At 40.3% G+C, this 22,150-nt stretch overlaps 4 protein-coding genes across 12 annotated transcripts; 1 reads left to right on the top strand and 3 right to left on the bottom strand.

Moving 5' to 3' along the window:
* Nucleotides 1–316: 316 nt before the first annotated feature.
* On the bottom strand, nucleotides 317–11,025 carry LOC143899250 (inositol polyphosphate-4-phosphatase type I A). 5 transcript variants are annotated; one of them, XM_077409387.1, is made up of 19 exons: nucleotides 10,683–11,025; nucleotides 10,542–10,605; nucleotides 9,969–10,151; nucleotides 8,718–8,810; nucleotides 7,146–7,301; nucleotides 6,818–7,018; nucleotides 6,280–6,434; nucleotides 6,022–6,194; nucleotides 5,662–5,809; nucleotides 5,439–5,554; nucleotides 5,271–5,357; nucleotides 5,035–5,195; nucleotides 4,733–4,916; nucleotides 3,564–4,651; nucleotides 3,181–3,485; nucleotides 2,887–3,104; nucleotides 2,481–2,800; nucleotides 2,036–2,303; nucleotides 317–1,759 (listed from the first exon to the last, which is right to left on the bottom strand). In XM_077409387.1, the coding sequence occupies exons 3-19, from the start codon at nucleotides 10,084–10,086 to the stop codon at nucleotides 1,627–1,629; spliced, it is 3,924 nt and encodes a 1,307-aa protein (XP_077265513.1). In that variant the 5' UTR covers nucleotides 10,087–10,151; nucleotides 10,542–10,605; nucleotides 10,683–11,025; the 3' UTR covers nucleotides 317–1,626. The 5 variants fall into 5 exon arrangements, with proteins under 5 accessions (XP_077265513.1, XP_077265514.1, XP_077265515.1 ...); XM_077409388.1 differs by having other exon boundaries at nucleotides 3,181–3,446; nucleotides 10,683–11,024; XM_077409389.1 differs by lacking the exon at nucleotides 8,718–8,810.
* A 35-nt stretch (nucleotides 11,026–11,060) lies between these two features.
* On the top strand, nucleotides 11,061–13,998 carry Mrpl38 (mitochondrial ribosomal protein L38). Of its 3 annotated transcripts, none has more exons than XR_013257441.1 (3): nucleotides 11,061–12,764; nucleotides 12,856–12,946; nucleotides 13,824–13,998. XR_013257441.1 is itself a non-coding variant. In XM_077409407.1 (2 exons), exon 1 carries the CDS (start codon nucleotides 11,545–11,547, stop codon nucleotides 12,751–12,753), a length of 1,209 nt encoding a protein of 402 aa, XP_077265533.1. In that variant the 5' UTR covers nucleotides 11,061–11,544; the 3' UTR covers nucleotides 12,754–12,764; nucleotides 12,856–13,002. The 3 variants fall into 3 exon arrangements, 1 of the variants encoding a protein (XP_077265533.1); XR_013257442.1 differs by lacking the exon at nucleotides 13,824–13,998 and adding an exon at nucleotides 13,004–13,304; XM_077409407.1 differs by lacking the exon at nucleotides 13,824–13,998 and having other exon boundaries at nucleotides 12,856–13,002.
* LOC143899261 (uncharacterized) lies at nucleotides 13,280–16,059 on the bottom strand. The gene is made up of 8 exons (XM_077409415.1): nucleotides 15,966–16,059; nucleotides 15,369–15,568; nucleotides 15,161–15,265; nucleotides 14,741–14,905; nucleotides 14,378–14,626; nucleotides 13,975–14,117; nucleotides 13,735–13,878; nucleotides 13,280–13,586 (listed from the first exon to the last, which is right to left on the bottom strand). Exons 1-8 carry the CDS (start codon nucleotides 16,057–16,059, stop codon nucleotides 13,280–13,282), a joined length of 1,407 nt encoding a protein of 468 aa, XP_077265541.1.
* A 224-nt stretch (nucleotides 16,060–16,283) lies between these two features.
* On the bottom strand, nucleotides 16,284–20,747 carry Hig (locomotion-related protein hikaru genki). 3 transcript variants are annotated; one of them, XM_077409403.1, is made up of 10 exons: nucleotides 20,419–20,747; nucleotides 19,524–19,612; nucleotides 18,900–19,062; nucleotides 18,507–18,680; nucleotides 18,220–18,354; nucleotides 17,941–18,084; nucleotides 17,662–17,874; nucleotides 17,201–17,401; nucleotides 16,905–16,993; nucleotides 16,284–16,794 (listed from the first exon to the last, which is right to left on the bottom strand). In XM_077409403.1, exons 1-10 carry the CDS (start codon nucleotides 20,513–20,515, stop codon nucleotides 16,678–16,680), a joined length of 1,422 nt encoding a protein of 473 aa, XP_077265529.1. In that variant the 5' UTR covers nucleotides 20,516–20,747; the 3' UTR covers nucleotides 16,284–16,677. The 3 variants fall into 3 exon arrangements, with proteins under 3 accessions (XP_077265529.1, XP_077265530.1, XP_077265532.1); XM_077409404.1 differs by having other exon boundaries at nucleotides 17,695–17,874; XM_077409406.1 differs by lacking the exon at nucleotides 20,419–20,747 and adding an exon at nucleotides 20,271–20,341.
* Nucleotides 20,748–22,150: the final 1,403 nt, after the last annotated feature.

The following is a 22,150-nucleotide window of genomic DNA, read 5'->3' as shown; positions in this document are numbered from 1 at the left end:
AATCTGGCGAACGGGGCAAGAGATTTTTTGTTCTCCGGCAAAATTTGATTTGAGTCAAACTATACATCTTTCTGTAAAATTTTTCAACTTTATCTATAGTTAGCATTTTAGTAAGTATCTCTCCAGTCAAGATTCTATTAAATTAAGATCTATTTGAAAGATTGAATGTCTCTCTCTTTCTTGGTCGCGATTTGCAGAATAAATTTAAGCGCGAATCGCAGGAATGTATCATATATAAATATTTTAAATGAAGGATATGGATTTTTGTTGTTTCGCCTAATTGGAGAAAACGAGAAAAGCAAAAGCCACTTCGGCGTTCGGGTAAAATTAATAATTTATTGAAAACAATGTCCAACCTGTTGGAGTCTACCGTTTATATTTACGGATATGGTAACGCGTTAGTCTCTCGATTATTGAATTGGGGTGATGGAAGTACGGCTACGTGTCTGTGTCTGGATTCTTTTGTATGACAAAATGTTGGATGTAACACGTTGAATTCCCGCACGCACAGACGCGTGTGAAAATAACATTCTCCCGTTAAATACAATGTCATTCATTCCTGAATAACGTTTATACAATCTTCACGATATTCCCTCGAAATCGATGCTAACGATGCTAAACATTATCGGATATTTCATGAGTAATAATATGGCAGAAAATGGCACCGAGCTAATTATTCCTGTAAAGGCGAATAATCGATTCAACGAACATGATAGATTCGATTAGGTATAACAGAGAGCTTTTGCAATACCGCGTTTTGAATACGATAAACGCTAAAATCACGAGCAATACTGCAACGGAAATAATTGATAACTCATAATTTATTTGCAGCCTTTACAAAATATATCAAACTTGCGAGTTTAGCGTTTACGGTATCCGAAGCATGATATTGCAAAAACTCGCCAACAATCGCGGGTTAGAATGAAGGGTGAATTAGATCAAAGTTAAAAACCTGCACCGTAGAAACAGCATATAGATAGGAACAGAAAACAACAGATACTGAAAGAATTTCCAAAAGATACGGAAGTGAGTCGAAACGAATCGGCGAGGGAGTTTTCATCATAATCCGATTCACCCTGCAATTCCGGCCAGCCCCATTACATATATGTTACATAAATAATTTACCGCTTACTATTGCGCGTTAACCGAGCTCGCGTTAATTCGCGTCTGTTCTACGTCGCAAATCTAGGCAATAATGCACTTAAGTAATTAAATGCTGCTCTCCGGAGGGAGGAGGGGAGCGTAGCTACAACTTTTATATGCGAAAACCAAACATGGAATTCCTCCACACAACTAACAATTAGTTGAAATCTCAGAGCGCAAAACAAAAAAAATCTCAACAAGAAAAAAATTAAAAAGCAAACGTAGAAGCTCTTTCTTATTGTTATATTGCTACGTCCCTCTGTTCAGGCATTTCGTATGCCCAACACGTGCTAGTCGCGTGTCCCCGATAAATTCTCTAAAGAATTACGTCACTTCAACGCATCTCGGCGTTCAGTATCTGCTACTCTGTAACAAGTACTACATACTTAGCACATACTACGGAAATTAATCCGCGATTACACAGCCAGAAAGTCAAACTTAATTTCGTGCAATGTGCGTACGTAACGCTAATTGGATTCCTCCTTAAGTCTGGGCAGATCCGTACGTGCCGGTCGGCGGTCGGTAGAGTCTGGGCAGCGTCAAAATCTGCAAGCTGTTGAACGCGTACTTGCGCACGCCGATGTTCTTCCACGTGTTTTCCCGGCGACAGCCCTCGCTAGAACAGAAGGGAGCAATGCGTTCACATCAGATTATATAATATCAGATATCATATCAGATATAATTAATAATTTACGAGATGGTCTCAATAACATAAAAAAAGAAATTTAAAATATCTAATTTTTTTAAAGAAAAATGTCATTTTCAGAAATATTCGCGGTACAAAAAATTATTTGGCACCCTGTGAGAGTGGAAACTGTTCTTAAAAATATGATTATTGCTATCGATCAATCAGCCCGGCTCAAATATTTTTCTATTTATCTTTTGCACTCACCTTCGCATACAGTCGAGAGCCCTCATGTACTCGTGTTCAGCCAGGTGATATTCCGACGATAATATATTGACTTGTTCAAGAGTGATCGACATACTGGTCCGATCTTTCGCGCTTTTGCAGCTGGTGAATCTCAAACCGCGCATTCTTCGGCATATTTGCGAGGACAATTGCAAGATTTCTACATTCTTGTTGACCTTTTCTTGCACACAGGTCTTCAAATTGGTCATCATATCCGACAATGTGTGGCCCAGAATCGACCTAGCGGCAACTGTAATAAAAAGATGTATCAATTTTAAAATCTATCGAGAAGAAAAGTATCTAAACGACACAAAAGTCTAAAAGGCATTGAAAGAAAATATCGGATAGGTTAAATGTTTTACAAATTAGATTCTAAATTTTTTAACCAATATTTCTTAGCTTTTTGTTCTTTTAGTTTTATACTTACAACGTGTAGATGCAGGTTCCGTCGGTAGATTAAGCTTCTTAAATCTCAAATAATATTCATTCAATCTGTCGAAGTTGTCCATGTTACTTTTCTCCTGTGGCTTCGTGGTGCCGAGACTCTCGGCTAAGGAAGCCATCTCGTTAATACCGACGTTGAAGAACACCGGGGTCACGTTGAACGATAATGTTTGTCTCGAGGAGGGCACTAATGGCAAGAGAGAGTAAATCGTGTCCGGAACCGGGAGTATCACCGTCAACGCACTCCGCGATCCTACTACGCGCGGCGTAGGAAGCTGGAACGCGCTGGACTTTCTATCAACTCTGCAAGAATAGCATTCGCATTTAGATGAAAACTTCTTTTTAACGTAATTCAATCAAGAAACGTGACAAATAAAGCTTCCGCCTACCTGTGTTGAATGCCACATCTGGACAGAGTGAATGTAACTGTATGCGTGTCTTCGACCGCTACAGCCATGTCGCCCCACATGTCTATCTCGTCTCCGTAATAGCTAAGAAGGCCTTCGAAGGAAACCAATGGTCCCAGAGTTGTGAGAATTAGAAGAAACATTGGATCGGGCCGTTGGCACCACAGTTTCGCCATTATGCCAGTTACTAAGGCAGTTAGCTGAAATTTTACGGAGTTATTTAGTAGATGCTCTCACATATCTTTTTTACCAAGTTGAGTAATATGAGACGCTCACCGCTTGACTGAAGCAAACGTCTCGTCTATACCGAACGTTGCACACGCGCTGCGCCATTTTCGAGTCTTCCTGTACACGAAATACAGAGTGGGTCAGTCTGGCAGTTTTCAGCAGACCGTCCATGGCCTGCCGCAGCTTCTTCATGCTCGGCCTGAGCTCGCTCGTCCAATCGACGATCGACGCGAAGTCTAGGCCTTCGGTAAACTTGTTTCTCTGTCCCGAATTATTTTTGATCACGCGCGTCATCGAATCGACTGCTTGGCACACTTCATTGGAAGACGAGTTACGATAAGTATCGGTTATCCCTAACAATGCATTATGTTGCGGGTTTTTACTACGTTTTTGCATTAAAAAATCACATTCTAATAAAGCGGCTTCCTTACCTTCCTTTGCCTTGGAGAACGCCGGTTTTTCTAATCCCGGGCTAGACTGCTGCCGCTCGTTCGACTCCTCCAGCAATTTGTTTGACTCCTCGCATTTGATACCGTTTTTCGGCTGAATTGTAACGACTTCAACGTTATGCCGATTACTCGGCAAGCAACCCTTCAAACTCTGCGATCTGCTCAGGCTATTTTTGTTACGCAATCGTACGGCCGGACTGCTGCATCTACCGCAGAGAAATTTCACCTTTGATACGAGGCACATGACGCTCGCCTCAATATTCAACTGAGTGAGATCCCACGGCTCCGGCTCGTCCGTAGGTTTGTAATAGTTTGCGGATGGCGAATTGCACATCTTCTGAGTATCCAAGAAACGCTTGCACGGATCAGTATCATTCTTCAAATCTTCCTTCTCGTCATCATAGCCTTGTTTTTTCTCGTTGTCGTGAATTCGCTGAACATTCTCATCGATTTCCGCTTCTGTCTGCTTAGGATCGTCCTCCACGTCTGGAAATATTACGAAATTCTCTTCCGCAACGTCGCTCTCGCCGGTGTTAATGTTGGGCGCCTCGTTTTTCGAATACGCTATGGAAGCGTACTCGCCATTTCTGATGCCGTTTCTCGTCCAGATGTCCTGCACGCACTCGGGAGTGTCGGGCGTGACAAAGTCGTCGAAATCAGGGCTCCTCAAGTCAAAGTTCAGCTGTTGCGTGATCCGTTTGAACGGCGACAAGGACTGATTAATCTTAAAATCCAGTGTCAAAGTGTCGTCCGAAGACGAGGTCATGGTCGAGTTGTCCTGGACCTTCGCGACTTTGTACTCTTCTAAAAACGTTAAAGCCTCCTCTACCAAGCCGGGATCCCACAGACTAAGTAAGATTCTGGTCTTCGTGATCATATCCTCGCATATCGGCAGCATGCCGCTTGTTTGCTTCTCCTTGGCAAGTTTCATCAAGGATCTCATTGCCTCTACAACGTCCCGGCGTAATTGTTTGATCGCTTGGATCGCGTCATGCGCCATCGTAATTTTGGATGTTCCCTGATACAGTTGATTGCTTCGCATAGGCGACTCCTTCAGTGCCTGTACTAATCTGCAAACGAATGAACAATATTATTAAAAACTATAATTGTATTTTATATATTTTGACGATCACTTGGATAAGAAACTGTACCTTATGAGTCCGCCGTTTTTGCTTTTATGAGAATGGGCGGTAAATGCTCCTACGCTAATAAAATCATAAAATCCGCATTTGTTCAACGTGTCGTTGTGAACCCACATTCGTTGAAGATGTAAATTTAAAGGCGCAAATTCGAGAGTACGGTCGTTCTTTCGCGACGACTGCTTGAAATAACTCCCTGAAATGCAAATCATCAAACGTTCAAATATTAGAATTTTATAAAGACGGGTTTACTTTCTTTCATAAATACATTAAGTTATTTATTACGAAATAAACATGAATATCGACATCTTCACCTTTGTAGGCGGCTAAGTTTTCTTTGGCTTGGGAATACAAATGTAACAAGTGAAGATGACGATCAAGCAATTCGATTTGCTTCGTATGCCAAGGCTCCCTCAATTCTCCCATTCCAGCTACCTCTTGCAACAATTCCTTTTCTTCCTGTATCCAAATACCCCTGCAATTTGCCGCTGCATTATTTCCCTTCGCGCTTTAACCGCCATTAACATAATATAAAATAAAATATGCTCACAGTAAATGTTGCGGAAATTGGAAACAGAGTTTGCTCTCCGCCATAATCTCGTGTACGCAAATATCACCCCCTAGTCCGGAATGGAACCTACGATAAACAAATTAGATGATGACTATAAAATGCACCAATAAAGTCGATTCGTTGGTGTAGAAACTTGTAGAAACTTACCTGTAAGTCTGCACAAATGGATTTGCAAAGAGAAGTTTCAACTGGCCTTGATGCGGGAACTTAATTTTTGTCCCTAATCTCGGAGGTAATGACTGCGAGCGTCTGTGAGAAGGTAACTAGAAAAAATATATCAATAAGAATTAAATGTCTTTCTCTTTCTGTATAATAGTGGTGACGACAAATCTGTCATCAATGAAAAACGCTAATTGAATTAACATATTACTTGTTGTTGATTGTTGTTGCTGTATACTGCATTTCGCGATGGTGTACTCTCTGTGCTATTCCCTTTATCCTCGGCTTCGAGATTCCACACGTTAATCGTTAAAAATCCGACCGTCGTTGTTTTCGCTGATTTTAATGGTATCCTTAATCTAAAAAAAAATCAAAGAAAAATGAAAACAATTAGAATATAATTAAATAATTTTAATAAATAGCTCCATATTTAACTAAAAAGTTAAATTTTCTTGAATATAGAAAATTTTAATATAAAAACCATGTATAATTAAATTTTAAATCTGAGTTTTGTATTTCTTTGCAGAGTTTTCGACTTCATTTAATAGCGACACATTTAAATTAAAATTACCTAGGAGTGTCTTGCACTGTACTGAAAGTCACGATCGCGCTTCCTATCGGAGTTGCGGTCTGGCTGACTCTTTCCCTGACATCGTATGCGGTTATCCTGATTTTTGTTTCAGTGGTTAACCCGTCGCTAGCTCGAAAGCTTACCGTAGTTAAGAAATTTGGATTACTACTTCGCTGAAACAAGTCACGAAAAAACTCTTACAGACTGACTTTAGCTAACTTAGTAAGACTTTTTTTCGAGAATTTTTCTCGTAGTTACCTCTACGACTTCCGTTCGTGCGTACTTAATCCAAGTTTTGGAAGATTTCGACTGTACATCTATCTCTAAAACGGGAGTGGGTGGCCGGCCATGTCCATCGCACAACAGATTGTCGCAGGCTAACGATATCTCGCACATTGGTACTTCCGCCGGATCTGAGAAAACGAATTCAGCATGAAATCAGCCAAATTTTACCAACTATGCTTCATGCACCATGAAGTGTGAATAGCAATTCACACACAAAATACAATTTTACTATGAATTACCAATAAAGCTTCGAACAAATAGCAAAGTTGAAAATCGGATTGACATTTTATTAATAAAAATTCAGCAACAAATATTTCTATAATCCTGCATTAATTAGCTTCAAAAATTCAATATTAAATTCGTCAGTACATCTTGAATTTAATTTTTGTCAAATTAGTCTAAAATTTAAAAGAAGGTTACAATAATTAACATGCTAAAGAACGTGTGAAAAAAATCGTGCGTCTCAGACAAAGAAACACTTCTAACTTTGAGACTGTTAAAGTGTTCGCACCTGTAAAGGTCCCGCGCTGCAGCCGCAACATCTGTATGTCGGTGTCGTGCTTGTGCCCGCTGAAGGCTTCGATGCGCTGTCGCAACGACAGCAACTGGCTCCGCATGCACTCGTAGCTGGCCAGCTGCAGCGCCTGCAACCAACTGTCCCGTTCCTCGGCCGTGTTCGCGCCTAACTGTTGAAACAAGCCTCCGTCGAAAACTGCAACATTTTTCCCTCTATGCTTTTTGACGTCGCCTCGCACGCTACGTGAGCAGCGATGCACCAAGGAAGAGGATGGACGAGAAAGAGGGAAATGCAGAAGCTGCACGGATGATAAAATACTTGCCTATGCTGAATCCGTAAGGAACCTGGGTGTTGGACGGTTCCACGCGGACCGTGCACTGCTCCAGTATGATCACTCCCAGCGGCTCCGACCACTGCTCCCGCGATTTGAAATAGAACAGAAGGTTGCCTCGCAGTCTGCACCATCGTTCGAGACTTACTGCACAAGAGAAGCAGAGCAGCAGCGGCTTAAGCGCAATCATTCGTACGCTGGAAGATTTTCGTCAAGGAGGGGAATTTCTGCATGATAACAAGCGACAAAGAAGAAGAGACGAGGAAGAGGAAGAGGAGAACGACACCTCGTATGTTATTCGGTTCTTTGCGGACTACCGATTAGCAATGATAATCAGATTTTTCGAAAGAGCACATCAGTCGCAATGAAACGGTCATTAATAATAATAGTACGAGGAACGGAGATCCAATTAAAAATCTGTTACAGCAATCAGACTTAAATCTACTGCGCCTGTGACTATTAATTAACGCCAAGATAATATATTCTTCCCTACCAGATAATTTTTCTTTCTTGAAGTTTGTATATTATATTTTTATGCATATGTGGCGCATCCGATTTTATAGAGATGTGCCCTTTCGAGGGTAACGAGTTTTCTCGTGAGACCGATTACCCTTATATCATTCCGTCATTATATCGCTGCGTCCTTGATCTCTCCCCTTCTCATCCCCTTCGTCAATGCGATCGATGCGATCTCGAACGGGAATTTACAAGACAAGCACTCAAAGCAAGATAATATGCTGTAAACATATAAATGCAAAATGCATGTAAATACGTGTATTTTGAAAGATGTTTTCTACTCGTTCTCCCGTCGAATTTAAGTGATGCCTTTTTCATGACATGAACATATGCATATTAAATCATTGTCGCTACAATTTTTTATTTTTATAGAGTTTCTATCGAAAAACACACACATACACAACATGCGAAGCATTCTGTTCCGCATGCAAGTAACTCTCGGTTCACCAAAAGCGTTCTTTGTAATTTACTAAGCAAACTTCGTTAATTTTTTATCAAAAAAGCAATCATACAATATATACATTAATCCCTGATAACAATTTAAATAATCAAGTAAGACAGATTACAAAATATCAAGCTGTGAGAATTTGTTAATACTGAATAGTTCCCGCTTTTATTCTGATGAACCGAGAATCAAGAGTTCAGTAATAAAAATATCGCATGCAAACATTACACGTTAAGTAGCAAGAAAATCAAAATTAGTAATTTCAATGGAAAAATTAGATTCAGCATATTAAATACAGAACACAGATGTTAAATTTTCGAGTTCGATATTCCGTTCATTCGTCAGATTATTCGATTCTTTCAATATTTATTTCAATACTCAACCGATTAAACGGGAAATTAGTTTCATTAAAGCGTGCGTTGAATCACTCTTGCAGGTGTCTTTATGTAAGTGTCGGAAATGTTCACACACGTTAATCAAGATTAGCCGGGCGCCGTCAAAGAGCGTGTTAATCGCGTGTTAAAAATAGTGACGTGAGAGCGTGAGATGGTTTCATAAGTATGTATCATATTATAGCAAAATGCACTCGGGCAAGTGTATACCTTTGCTCGCGCCGGCGGTAACGCAATTGAGATCTCGTAGACTCTTATGCGACCTTCCTTTCTGATTTTTGTTCTCGGGTTTTTTACCTGTACCTGAAAATTTCACGAGATGCTGATAGCCGCCACAACGACATCCTGGCAAAGGTAAAGGGAAAGGGAGAAAGAGCCAGCGAGTGACCAGAGTGACCTAATTTTATCTGTTTGCGATTATGTCAGAGCGTATCGATTTTTGACAGATCGCGTGGAAATGGAATTCTGCGAATCTCTTTGTTATCAGTTTATTAATATCCCGTCGTAGAGAGATAAGCAATAGAGCATCCTATTTTTACGGAAGTAAATCATCCGATTCTATTTTTTGCGTTGTGATAACGTCAATAATTATCTTCCAATTAGGAGCGAGACGGAGTTTTACTCTGTCATTAAAATGTTTGTGCCTCGTAATAACGAGACATTATTGTTTTACTAACTTTTTACTCCGATAAGTATTTAAGTAGCTGAATTAAACTCAAGTTAATAAACTCTGGATAATGGTTAAAGAATATCCGAATAGACTCCGCCTCTATATACTCTTGATACCTTCGCGAAGTTTCTAATGACGTCATTCAAATGACGCACGACAAAACAAATATTCTGCTTCGTGCAAAGCCATGCCGTAATACGAAAGGAAACAGAGAAACGGATATAAATTATTAAGTCTCTCCGCTGCTATCGCGGGCCTATAGGACAACTTGAGGGAGCCGATAAAGTCTATTTCGTGCAACATATTCCGTCATCTATTAACGTAACAGTTAATAAGTCAACAGCTAAGGGTATACGAGCCAAAATATCAAACAGCTCCAATCAGACTATAAAAAGACTTGGGACGACGATAATAAACAATAATATCTCTTTTCTGACTAAAACAAAGCTTGGACCAAATGCAGCCATTTATTCTTTACTTGTAAACACATTCAACAATCCCTGTGTTCCTTTATTCACTGCCGGTGCTGAAAATCTATAGTTTGCGCCACATACACTATAGATTTTCAGCACTGGCAGTGAATAAAGGAACACAGCCAATGTAAATGGCACAATTTTCTAGGGCTCTACGTCAAACGCCAAACGAGGAATTCTCACGTCGTATAAAGTATATCGTCAAACTTTGAAAACGAGGGGTCGATCATGCATCGGTTCATTCGCCAGGATAAATTCTGGTTGCTACGTAATTTAAAGAGATATCTATCGGGTTTGTAAAACATTCCGAGAACTCACTTTCCGTCCTGCGAAAGAAGCCTTCTTGCCGTTCTCTTACGTACAGGATGCCCTCCTTCTCAAATTTCTGCGAAGGCTGCGTAGCCAGAGTCAATAGCTCTTGCTTATTGAATCTCATCTTGCACAGGCATTCAAGCCGACATATTTACAGTTTCTGCTCTGCTTACTTGTCTCTTATATATACTGGAAGTTGGAACATGCGAAAGCCTTTAAAAACCACGACGCTGCATTCCATTCAAATTTCTTGTCGCGCAACTGTGGTACACAGTTTGAGAGCTAACGTTCTTCGTCACTTTTATTTTGAATTTAATTTACAAATATAAGAGAGTTAATTCTTCATGAATTTAAAATGCAATTCCTTAAATTGCACAGTAAGAACACAATTACTGTCAAAAATATATATCATGAGACGCAAACGTGCCATAACATATTTTTAACCCAATTGTGAGGATTTTAACAAGCACTTCTGGCTTCGACTTAAGTAAATTGATAAAGCATATTTTGATCGAAGAACAATCGTCAGAAATTCTCTCGTGAAAAACGAGGAATCCCAGAGAGGAGGGGGAGACGTACCATTTTTACAGATGGATCACTTGCTCGCGGTCCCTCTCGCTGCCATCGGCATTGCGGCACGCATCTGAAAGATATCAAAACACGCTATAGACAGCGGACCGGTGGCGGCGCGTCAAAAAATTTCCATTCCCAACCACTCACGCGACGATCGACGATAAACTCAGTAGCGAACGGGAATCCAGGGTGTACACGGTGCTCGGCCGGTTCGCGCGGGGCGCATCGGGGAAAACCCCTGTCAAAAACCAGACGTGTCACGCGCCGCCGTACCCCGCATCAGGCAGCCCATTCCCGTCGCGTTATCGGTGCGGATCAATCTCGAGCCGACGGACGGGACGCACGTGCGACATGGATCACATGGAGAACGAATCGGTCGGTCGGATCGAGCGGACGGCGCGCGCGTTCGATTCGCGCGGCGACGTTCAATGCGTCGCGGGCGAGACGCCGAGGCGCGGCGCGTCCCAGGCAAGCATCGTCACGATCGCCGGAACAACAAGCATTCAGCATTTCCATTCGCGGCGAGCACCGCAAACCGTTCGCGCTAAGCTGCGCTAAGCGTAATTGGGCGGTCTCATCTTCGGCCGCCTGTCGGGCACGCTGGCGCCGTCTACCGACCGATCGCGGAAGCTTAAAAGTTTCGACCGCCGAATTGAATCTGTGGCGACATCTATTAGCGCGCCAGCGAAACTCATCTTTGTCGTTACACCAACTACTTATTCGCTGTCGCGCTAATAGATGTCGCCACAACTTCAATTCGGTAGTCTAAAGTCTAAAGTCGAATTTGAATTTCCAATTCGAATTCGAAACCGAGCGAGAATTCGCTCAACGTGCGCGGACCAGTTCGGACGTGTTTTGTCCGGATTGCGACTACTGTCTGCATCGATTTCCACTTTCCACTCACATATTCGGAGTCGCCGAGACCGCGCAGACCACTTAGGTTAGGTTAGGTTTTTGGTCGGCGCTAATAAATAATATGGTGTATTATTGAACATTTCGCTCGCGAGACATGTCTGTCAAACTCTTGCGCTACCTCGCCACCGATCTTCTAATTCCGAGGGGCCAGAATGTTCGTTACGGCCATCGGATGCGAGGGAAACCGCCAGTCTACGCCCGTACCCTGCAGCAGCGTCTCGAGGAACTCAATCGCAAAGACCCGACGATAGATTTCAAGGTGAACATCGGCTACGCGGTGCCGAAAATCACCAGACGTTCAATAACGAGCGCTTGGACGGACGAGATCACAGCGCGGAGGAACGACACCGAGCTGGAGAGAGCGTCGCGCGCCAGGAAGCTGTTGGTGGATCTGCAGACGGTGAGGGGAGATTGGCGGCAAACCGACGGGATCTCTCACGTGCACAGACTGGCGAAGCACTACGGCGTCTACGACGACCTGTACGGTGATGCCTACTTCATGCCGACAGTCCCGCTGGACGTGAGCTACGATCTAGCGGACGATAAGCTGGTGAGGGTTTACACTGGTAACGTGATCAAGCCGAGCGAAGCTTCTAGGGTACCCGACGTGACGTACAACGCGGAGGACGGGTCGCTGTGGACCCTGATAATGAGCACGCCGGATGGTAATCTGACTAAGGTGGACAACGAGTACTGTCACTGGTTCGTCGGCAACATCCCTGGGAATCGTCTGAAGGAGGGCGAGGAACTGGTGGACTATCTACAACCAATAGCGCCGTACGGCATCGGGTATTGCAGATATATCTTCGTGCTTTATAAGCAGGAGCGTCGCATAGATTTCTCGGAGTACGAAAGAGCCAAGCCCTGCCTGAATCTGGAGGAGCGTAATTGGAGAACGTTGGACTTTTACAGGAAGTATCAGGATCACTTGACGCCTGCCGGTTTGGCGTTCTTCCAATCGGACTGGGAGCCCTCGCTCAAGGAATTTTACTACAATACGTTAAAAACGAGAGTACCGATATTCCGATATAATTTCCCTGAACCGTTTATAAAGAAACAGAAGTGGTTCCCTTTGAGGGAACCCTTCAATATATATCTGGACAAATACCGCGATCCTAAGCAGATAAGAAAGGAGTTTCTATTGAGGAAGCTGAAGAAGGTTCATCCCTTCGACGGGCCGGAGCCGCCGAAGAAATTTCCGTTGGCCCATTATGAAGAGCAGTACAGACCTTCCTGGCTGAAATTCGAGGTGATAAAGAAGAGGCGTGGATACGGTCGCGTCAACGATCTCGAAGAATACTAGATTGATACTTGGTAATGCATATTGTACAATAAATGAAAGTTGTTTTCAAACGTTACATTTTATTGTGACGAAACCTGACGCGATAAGTTATTCCGGTTTCAGATGTGTCTCGAAAGCTTGTCTGCTGCGGTGTTTGATGTCTGCCCGCGTTGGAACGGTGACGTCGATCTTCTCGTGTTCAACCAATAGCCCTGTATGTAAATCGTATGACTTGTACAAAGAGAGAGTCGATAAAATTGTCAATTTATAGATGAAAGAAGATATAATTTACCAATTTGTTCCTCTTCACCGGTCCCGAATATCAAACCGGAATTATAATTTGATACGTAGGTGTGATAAAGATCTCTGGCTTCGTCTTCCTTCTGCTCGAGTTCGAAGTTACTAATATTGAAGAGAATGTTTGCTTTTTTGCTGACCTTCGACAGCAGCACCAAAACTATGAAGTCGGTAAATCACGTTAATAAACCGTTTTATCGGTGACTTGATGTTTTAAGGAGAGAAAAAAAGATTTAAATCTGTATTTAAATTAATAATTATAACTTTCTTCACCATCGGTGTCCATTCCTTCAATTTCTGCTAGCACGTCGCGTTCTTCCACATCTTCTCTGTCATTGACTATCGGTTCTTTCTTATTCCCGTTTTTGCCTGGCTTCTTCGCCGCTCCTTTGCCGCTGTGTCTGACGCAAAGCAACATTGTGTTCATACTCTGTAAAGCCGCTCTGATATTCGTGAGCGACTCGCCATGAGCTTTTATCTGATCCTTATGATCCTTCTCGCGTTTCTTCTCGAGTTCGATTTGCTCCAACACGTCTTGTATACCGTTTATCTTATACCTGAGAGATTTTTAAATTATTATTCGTAATTTATGAGATGAAAGATGTATATCTATATTAGTAAAATATCAATAATTAACAGTAGTTTCCTTTTTAATATATTAATTATGCTCAATACTTTAACACATATGTTGTAATAATTATTTACTGTTCTGCAGTTTTTGTGGAATGCTTAAGACTCTCGAGAACTTGTACAGCCTGATTTTTTTTGCTCAATAAAACGTCACGGTTTTTCAGATTGGTGTCTAATCGCGCTAGCAAAGCTGTTCTTTGCTCGGATTGATTTTCAAGCCTGATTTCGCAGGAAGGAAACATTTTATAGAAAAACGTAAAAATTGTACATAAATACAATGAAGAGGATATATATATGGAGACTAAAAGAAAATACCTTGATAGCAGGTCATGATATGAACGCACGAGTAAGACTTCTTTTACTTCGGTACAGACATTTTCCAAATGTGCTAACTGACCTTCTAATATTTTATTATTGGCGAACACATCGATGTCTTTTATCGCAAAAACGTGAACGCTCTGTAAGTTGTAAGTAAGAGAATACCTGTGTAAATCTCTTCGTCGTCCAAGTTATCGTTGAGAAATAGATATTTTAAAACTTTATTTAATAACTTTATAAATAGCATGTATCTATCTACTTTATACATATATAAACTTTAATTAATTTAAGTATCTTTTACCAAAATTTTTTATTATAGATATATCATTTTTTTTTACAATTTTTGCAAAAAGAGGGACCAATGGACCTATGCAGTTTGATCTGATTTGTAATTACTCACCTCAATGCGCACTAATGACTGCGCGTAAGCCCACAAATCTTTCACCTGATATTGTACAGTACTCAACATTTGTTCTCTGATTTTCATATTACGCAAAACGACTCGAGACATTCGTTTGTATTTCTCTCTGATGTCGTCCAGATTTTCCGTCGCCAGCTGACCCATCACTGTCACCTTCAACATCGCTTTGCATTGGGAAGATTGGTCCTCTTTTAAGATGTTCAACAGGGTATCGAAAAATATCGCGTCCTACAAAGATTTCGTAGGAACGAGAATGATGCGGCCGCATGAATTATTGGTATGCTTCTGAGATACAAATACTCTTCGGAATATGCCACTTGTATTTAATAATCAAAGATTTACTTTTCTCAGGATATTTATCATCGACCAATACGTAGAATATATGTCTTTTGCCGCGTTATGTTTCGCGATGGATCGCTGTAATTGTGCTATCAATCGTTGCTGCTCGCAGTTCGGTAGATATTCGCTTTGCCTCTCGAGTTCAGTTGACAGAACGTTGTATTCCAGCTTGTCATTCGGCGAACGAGCAAATCTTTATGGCTCAAAGTTAGCGCGAAACATGTATACGAATCTTACATAAGATTACATACTGAGTACATAAGGAACGTCATAATGTTACAATATATTGCTACATTAATACTCTAATGGGTATCTAACTTAATGTCATATTTATATATGTAAGCACTTTGCTAATTGTTATTTTAATCGTGTCATAGAGTGAATATTTAACATATATTAGCTCGCGTAAAAATCAGGCTCTACCTGTAACTCGATACCTCGCTTCAATTTTCTCTTTTTCTCGTAGTAGAGCTTGTCCAGGAATCGACGTTTCAAGTCGCAATCTTGATATATCGCTGCATAAATTTCCTACGAGACAAGATTCTCGTATTACGGTGCATCCCAGAATTATATCCTTACAGAATTTGAGTCACTTTTTAAAAATGTGAAGGCAATGTTGGTCTATTCTTACGGATGGTTTCAGGTGATTAAACGCCAAATAAAATCTTCTGTGGTCGCCCAGCAATCTGAGGATATGTTGTTTAGCGTCATCGCGGAAATCAGTGACAATTTCGCGATGTTTCTTAACATCTACTTCTAGGGACGCGACTTTTCTTGATACTGTCGATTTCAATTTCGTTGCTTGCGACAGCTGTAGCTTCTTGTCGCGTGCTGGATGTATCGGGACAATCAGGTATAACTATTTAGAGTTTATATTTTTTACTGAACTACTTTAAAAAGAGATTTTATCTCAGAAATATCGAAAAGGAATTCTTACACAATGTTCTGTCTTATCTGCGTCTAAAAAAAGTTCTATTCTAGCTATTGATATAGAAATAGTATCATCATAAATATAGTTTCATCTGTAAAAACGTTTCTCTAACATTGTCTATAATCTAATATTCTATAATCTATTTTAAATGTAAAATACTTATGGCTATTAATATTAATCCTAAGATAAATCCTGATCTATTTCTCTCTAATTAAGTTAGAAGCAGAGCGGATATGTCTGTCCCAATTCGTATGGAGGACAGATAATTATGTTAATTAATTTTAAACAATGCTTAACCATGCAACTTCAGAATTCCACGATATCGACTTATTTTGTCCCTGATGAGCCATGTCTTCACTTGTATCTCTTTGGGAGCTATCGCGCGACCCATTTCCCCGACGTTTCGTTACCGTTGGATTGCAACATCGAATATTAACCATCACATCACACGCAAGCGAGGAAATTGTCATTATCCGATTAGTTGCACGCTGCATTCCAGTTATTATGGCAACGAGAACGGTAACTATGTCAGGCTAACATTTTAATACTCGTTTAGCACCTACCCGGTAGCAAAAGGAAATGGCATCGCGCTTTATTATCAAAAATAAATGGAAATAATTGTGAAAAAATATTTATTACGAAAAAGGGATTTGCTTTTATTAAAATCGTTGTACGTCTGGAAGAGAATTATAAACAAAATACTAGTTATTCCATGATCTACGTTTAACGCAAAATGCTCCTTCCATTGTGATCTACTCGTGATTATTTGTCGATTCGGTAAATCGTAAACTGCAACTATTCATTGCCTGATAATATCATTAACTTTTACGTAACGTGTCTACGACCGTGGTCTACCCTTTGAAACAATTAAGATAGTGCTTCACGCGAGTTTCCACGTTCCTCTTAGTACTGATGCACATTTGCTACCCGTAATAATGAATATTGAATCCTTTGTCATGTAAGATAAAATAGCAGTGGTAGTTCATGAGATTCTTGAATATCCGAACTCTCACACCTCTTTATAAGATCGGCAGGGTGGCGGTGGTGCGCTCCAAATGCCATTTTCCCGACACGACGGTTTTTTTACTGGTTCCAGAGGAGTCACGTAGCCAGGTGAACACGTTACCTGTTTTATAAATTTTAGAATTACCTTTCAATAATTTTGGAAAATTTATTTAATCATCATTTATGTTCTAATCTCTTCCCATTACTATCTGATTAATGAAATCTGTTCACCTGTATGTTATCTCCTGGTTTGTACCAAAACTTGAGAGGCGCTATTCGGCCATGAGGAGGATCACCTGGATAAGGACATCTTACTTTACCTGGAATAAATAATCAATTTGTTATTTAAAGATCTTAACGATTTCAAAAAGGATTACGTAGAAAAAAACAGTATTACATTAATTTCTTTAGTTATTGTTTTTCATGAAATTTTACAGCAAAGGGGCGCGATTTTTTCACGTTAATTAATGTATTGTCAATCGCACTTGAGATGTTAGAATGTTATAAAACTTAGGAAGGATACTCACATACGGGCGAATCGTGAGACCAAGTACCGTTCTCGGTGCATATGGTGGCCGCTTCTCCTATCAATTGATGACCTGGTTGACAGGCGAATCTCACTAAGGCGCCGACTTTGTATGTTCGGTTGTGATACTGCTTTTTAGAATACCGCGGTTGCTCGACGATGCGTCCGCTTCGTGGCGTTTCCGGTACAGGACAAGTGATCTCTGCAAACGTTATCTTTTGTTAACTACAGAATTATTTCCTCTAAGATTATGATTTCACATAATCTTTCTAATCAAAATTATGATTTCAAGATTGATTTTACAAGAATTTTTTTCTAAGGATATTGTACTTTCATAATTAAAAAAAAGTCAAGTCTAAAAAGAATTATAGTTAAACATTTTGCATTTTTTTAAAGACACTTTTAGAATTATTATCCAAGGAATTCTTTAAAAATAGTGTTGTTCCAAAATGATTGTTTTACTCTGACAAGTCGGCATAGATCCATTCCACTTGCCGTCCCTCTCGCATGTCATACTCTGCGAGCCCGAAAGCTTGTATCCCCACATGCAGGTGAAGACAGCTTTTTCGCCATAAGTGTTATTGTGCTCGTTCAATTCCAATAACGCGTTTTCCTGGATATTTATCTCTGGACACTTGATCTTCTCACAATGCGGCACCTCCGTCGACCATTTGCCTGCAAGGACATAATTTTCTTAATTGTATCTAACTACGCTGGCTGGAAGCAAGGATTGCTTCATACCGTTGTACTGGCACGTGATGCTGGGAGCACCTTCCAATCTGTATCCCTCTGGGCACTCGAATACGGCACTATGTCCCATTCGGCTACCCTCGACACGACTTATTAACGGCGGTTCCGGGACTTCCAGTACCGGGCATTGAACATCTGCGAAATTGAAGTACCGAAGTATAAAATAAAGAACTATCGTGGCTACTGAACGTGATCAATATTGGTGCAATAAATTCTAAGAATAGCAACAGATTCTTCAATATTCTACAAAGTGCAACTCAGTAGCCGTACCTATGACACGAACTCTTATAGAGTTGTTGAATCCTTTCGGCGTGGTGCACGTGTACATTCCGGAATCCTGAGGTTTGGCATAGTATATCGACAGGCGATACTTCCAGTCTCTTTCCCGTGCAGCGATCGCCCATCCTAGGACAGGTAAATAAAATATAAATCATTTAAGAACGAATGAAATTTCAAAACATTAAGCCGGGAAAGATCTGATCTATGAGTCTGTTTCAATGATATAAAAGTTCCAAGGTCTCGCTTTTCAGACTTGCGGTAATACCCGGGTGACTCACCCGTCAGATATCGACGGAAAGTTGAGGTCCACGTCCATTCGGGATTGCCCAACTTCCTAGCGAAGAGACACTCCAAGTGCAGGATACTTCCTGGGTAAACGGCGAGTGCGCCAGTCGGATCTACTGCGGCCGAACCAGCAGGTAGACCGAAGACGATGGTCGGAGGTACATCTTCTGTTTTCGGACAAACATTAAAATTGGAAAGAGATTTGTTAGCGACATTTTATACAATATAAAGAATTGGGACACATCAAAAGTCCAAGTATTCTTTTCAATCACTTTCTGAATAATTGGAGCAGACTGCTAAATAGACATATGTTGTCCTCGTAGTGTCTTCTAGATGTTTGCATTGTATGGGCCTTAAATGCTATTATATGAAATATTACGACGTACCGGTGTAATTGGAGATCGCCGTGGTAGGCTCGCAATAAGGTGTCTTTCCGTCCCACGCACCGTCGCGGCAGTGTAGCAATGAGTCACCGATGAACTTGTATTTACCTATTTCTCGACATCTCACCATGAGCCGTTCGTTATGAGGCACACCGATCGTATCTACCTGTAACATTTGTTTTTCTAAAATATTCAAAACCGAGAATTAGAAGTAATAAGGAAGCTCCCGAATTTTCAGTTACGTTTTCTAACTCTGTCAGGTTTTCTTTGTATTTTTCACTTTAAAATTTATCAACTTTACAGCCTGTAATGATAAAATTTCAAATATTTAATTTTATGTTATGAAAAAAGAATATAGATATATTTTTTTAATAATTATTTTTTTCAGCGACTGAATTGTTTGAAATTGCAGTTAATTAATAATTGACGGTATTAATTATAGCCATTATTAAATATACGAATTCAGACGATGTGAGAATCCTTGCAATATTAAGACTTTATTAACTTTAAATTGATTTATTTTACTTATTTTCTTGCGTTACATTTCCAAAATCGCTTCCTTACTACCGAAGTTTGTTTTGATATTAACAATTCCGTTGCCAGAAGAAAGAAAAGCGACATACTCACAGATACAGTAAGATGTTTATAGGTGACGATAAGAAAAGGATGAAGGCCTTTCAATATGCAAATGCCATCCAGTCCCAAATTCTCGGTATCTGCAAGTATAAACGCGACAGATGCACAACATATTTAGAGCATTTTGAAACTATATCTTTCAGTTCGCGCACGCTCGCTCACACCCTCGCAACAGCGTCCGAAGATCGATCAAGTTTTATAGCGGCTTGCGCGATGAACGCCGAAATAGAGATCGATCCGACTCGATCTCGTGGCACATCAACAAAACCATCGTTTATTATCATCGCGCCCACGAGCGGTTGGATCATGCAAGGGGTTGCACGTGCTTTTCCTTGAATGCTACTCAAGAGTAACTTAAGCTTGAACGAATAGAAAATTGCAAATCTTCCGTATAAAATGATAAAAGTAAAATTAATCAGGATAAAAATTGTGTTCTGGAAATGCAAATTTATAAAAATTAATCTATATATCTTGAAATTAAAAGCCGATTCTTAAACCTTTGTATTCTCTTCCACACGTATTGAGAAGATTTATATTTTAACACATAACATCACATTTCAAATAAGTTATGACAAAGTAGATACGATTATATCTTTCCTCAAAAGAAAATGTCATATTTATAATGGATTTTTATATAGAAATGTGATTTCTCGTTTAAAATCAGTTGTTTTGATGCAATCGTTGTCTTGATGTCACAATAATGCCCTATAAACGTTTGAAGAATGTTACAAATTCTACCTTCCATATATCTTCTCTTCAATCCTTTCATCATTATAACGAAATATAGAAATATTCTCTGTCAATTCCGCCGTTTTTTAAAAGCGTATTTTGATCGCAGGACCCGCACTGGAGACTGGGGTATCCTACGAACAGTGTGCACACGCACCTATGCACTTGATATTCAGCGTGAGCAGGAGCAACGTCGTGGTCGCTATCGCGGCGACACGTGTACGCGTCCTTCCCGAACGGTCGTCGCACGGCATGCTGCTGGTGATCCTGACAGATCCTGGTCACGCAGGACCATGATTAACGACGACGAGGGACGCTAACGCGGCGTGGTAGCGAGGCGGATACATGATCGCGCATCGCCGATCGGCCCCGGTTGCCGTCTCGCGATCCCGCTCATTATCTGGTCGCAGAACGGAGGGACACTTTCGTCGCAACCGAGCTCCAATTATCTCACACCCCGCGATCGGATGTGGGAGCGAGCGACGATACCCTAGCAACAACGTCGATACTAAACATCCATAATCGGCGGGGGTGGCCCGAAACTCGCTATTCCGGGAGGGATGCGCATGCGGCCACCCCTGTTCTTCATCCCCGTCTCTGTCTCTTTTTCTCTCTCTCTCTTTCCTCATCGTCGCTGCTTTCAACCTAGAACTCCATTTGGTCCATGTGCCAGATCTGTAATTCTGCCTGCGGATATACTGGGTGATAATGTTCACCGGTTCTGAAAAGTTTATAACGAGAAGTTAAGTGGCTTGTTAAATGGCTAATATTGAGGAAATTCGAGTAATATCATTTACCATTATCGCCAGTCAAAATAACATAAACATTAAATAATACTCAATTGCATTAAAAATTACAGAGACTAGCTCGTACGTTGAACTAGATGTGAAAACGATGTACAAAGAGGTCCATTGTCAAAGTATTAAATTTTAATAAGACATTCTGTCAGATTCTTTACTGTTTATTTTATAAATGTAAAAAGCGCAAGAAATGAAACAAGGCACCCTGTAAAGGAATCCTATATAGAGGTGTTATTACGAAAGGAGTCTCTGAATCACTTTGTTCCCGTTTCAAGCATCTGTGACCTATCTTTCTGTTTCTTTTTGGGGGATTAATGTAAAAGCAGTACATGAGAATGAAAAATGGAGAGACGCTCAGGCACTATTCAAGTGTTTTAAGGGCGTGAAATGAAAACGAAGTACAAATGCGAGCTCGAGTACGGCGAAAATTTATGAGAGCTGAAAAGAACGCAAATAACATATTAATAAATGGATAATAGAACGAGTTGAATGTATATTATATTTATTATTATATAATGTAGATATTTATTTGTTAATACATTTAGTCTTATTTCTCATTATTCTTAAATGTAATCTAATTTATATATATATATTATATTTAAAAATTTTTTTTTAAATATTTGACTTATCTATATATCTCGTCATATATGTAACGAATAAACAATAAAACAAGTTAAATACAGAAAAATAGGCATGTATGTATCAGAATTAAACATGCGATATCATATTTGGGAAAAAAATCGCGCGTCTATTGATATCAATAAATCAATCCTATTTACGTAATCATAATTTCTCAATCAAATTTCTTGTTTGAAAACTCGCGGCTTGCCTTCCTACTTGAAGATAATCGCAAGTGCGAAAATTAAAGCTGAGAACTTCAGACGTGTTCAGGCGTTATTAATAAACATGTTCCAGAACGGGATTGCATTTTTTGTATAGGTATAGATATATACCGCGATGTGATGTAAACACATATGAGATCTCATTAATTATTCAAATCAGCCTCTTATTTAAAAACCTGCTTTTTCTACTTAAAGACAATTGCAAAACGCAAAAATTCCAGCTGACAATTCCAGGCGCGTTCCGCGC

This window comes from Temnothorax americanus, unplaced genomic scaffold (genome assembly GCF_048541705.1).
Source record: "Temnothorax americanus isolate GAGA-0224 unplaced genomic scaffold, ASM4854170v1 Scaffold26, whole genome shotgun sequence".
NCBI lineage: Eukaryota > Metazoa > Arthropoda > Insecta > Hymenoptera > Formicidae > Temnothorax > Temnothorax americanus.
This window is presented reverse-complemented; position numbering and strand designations above follow the sequence as displayed.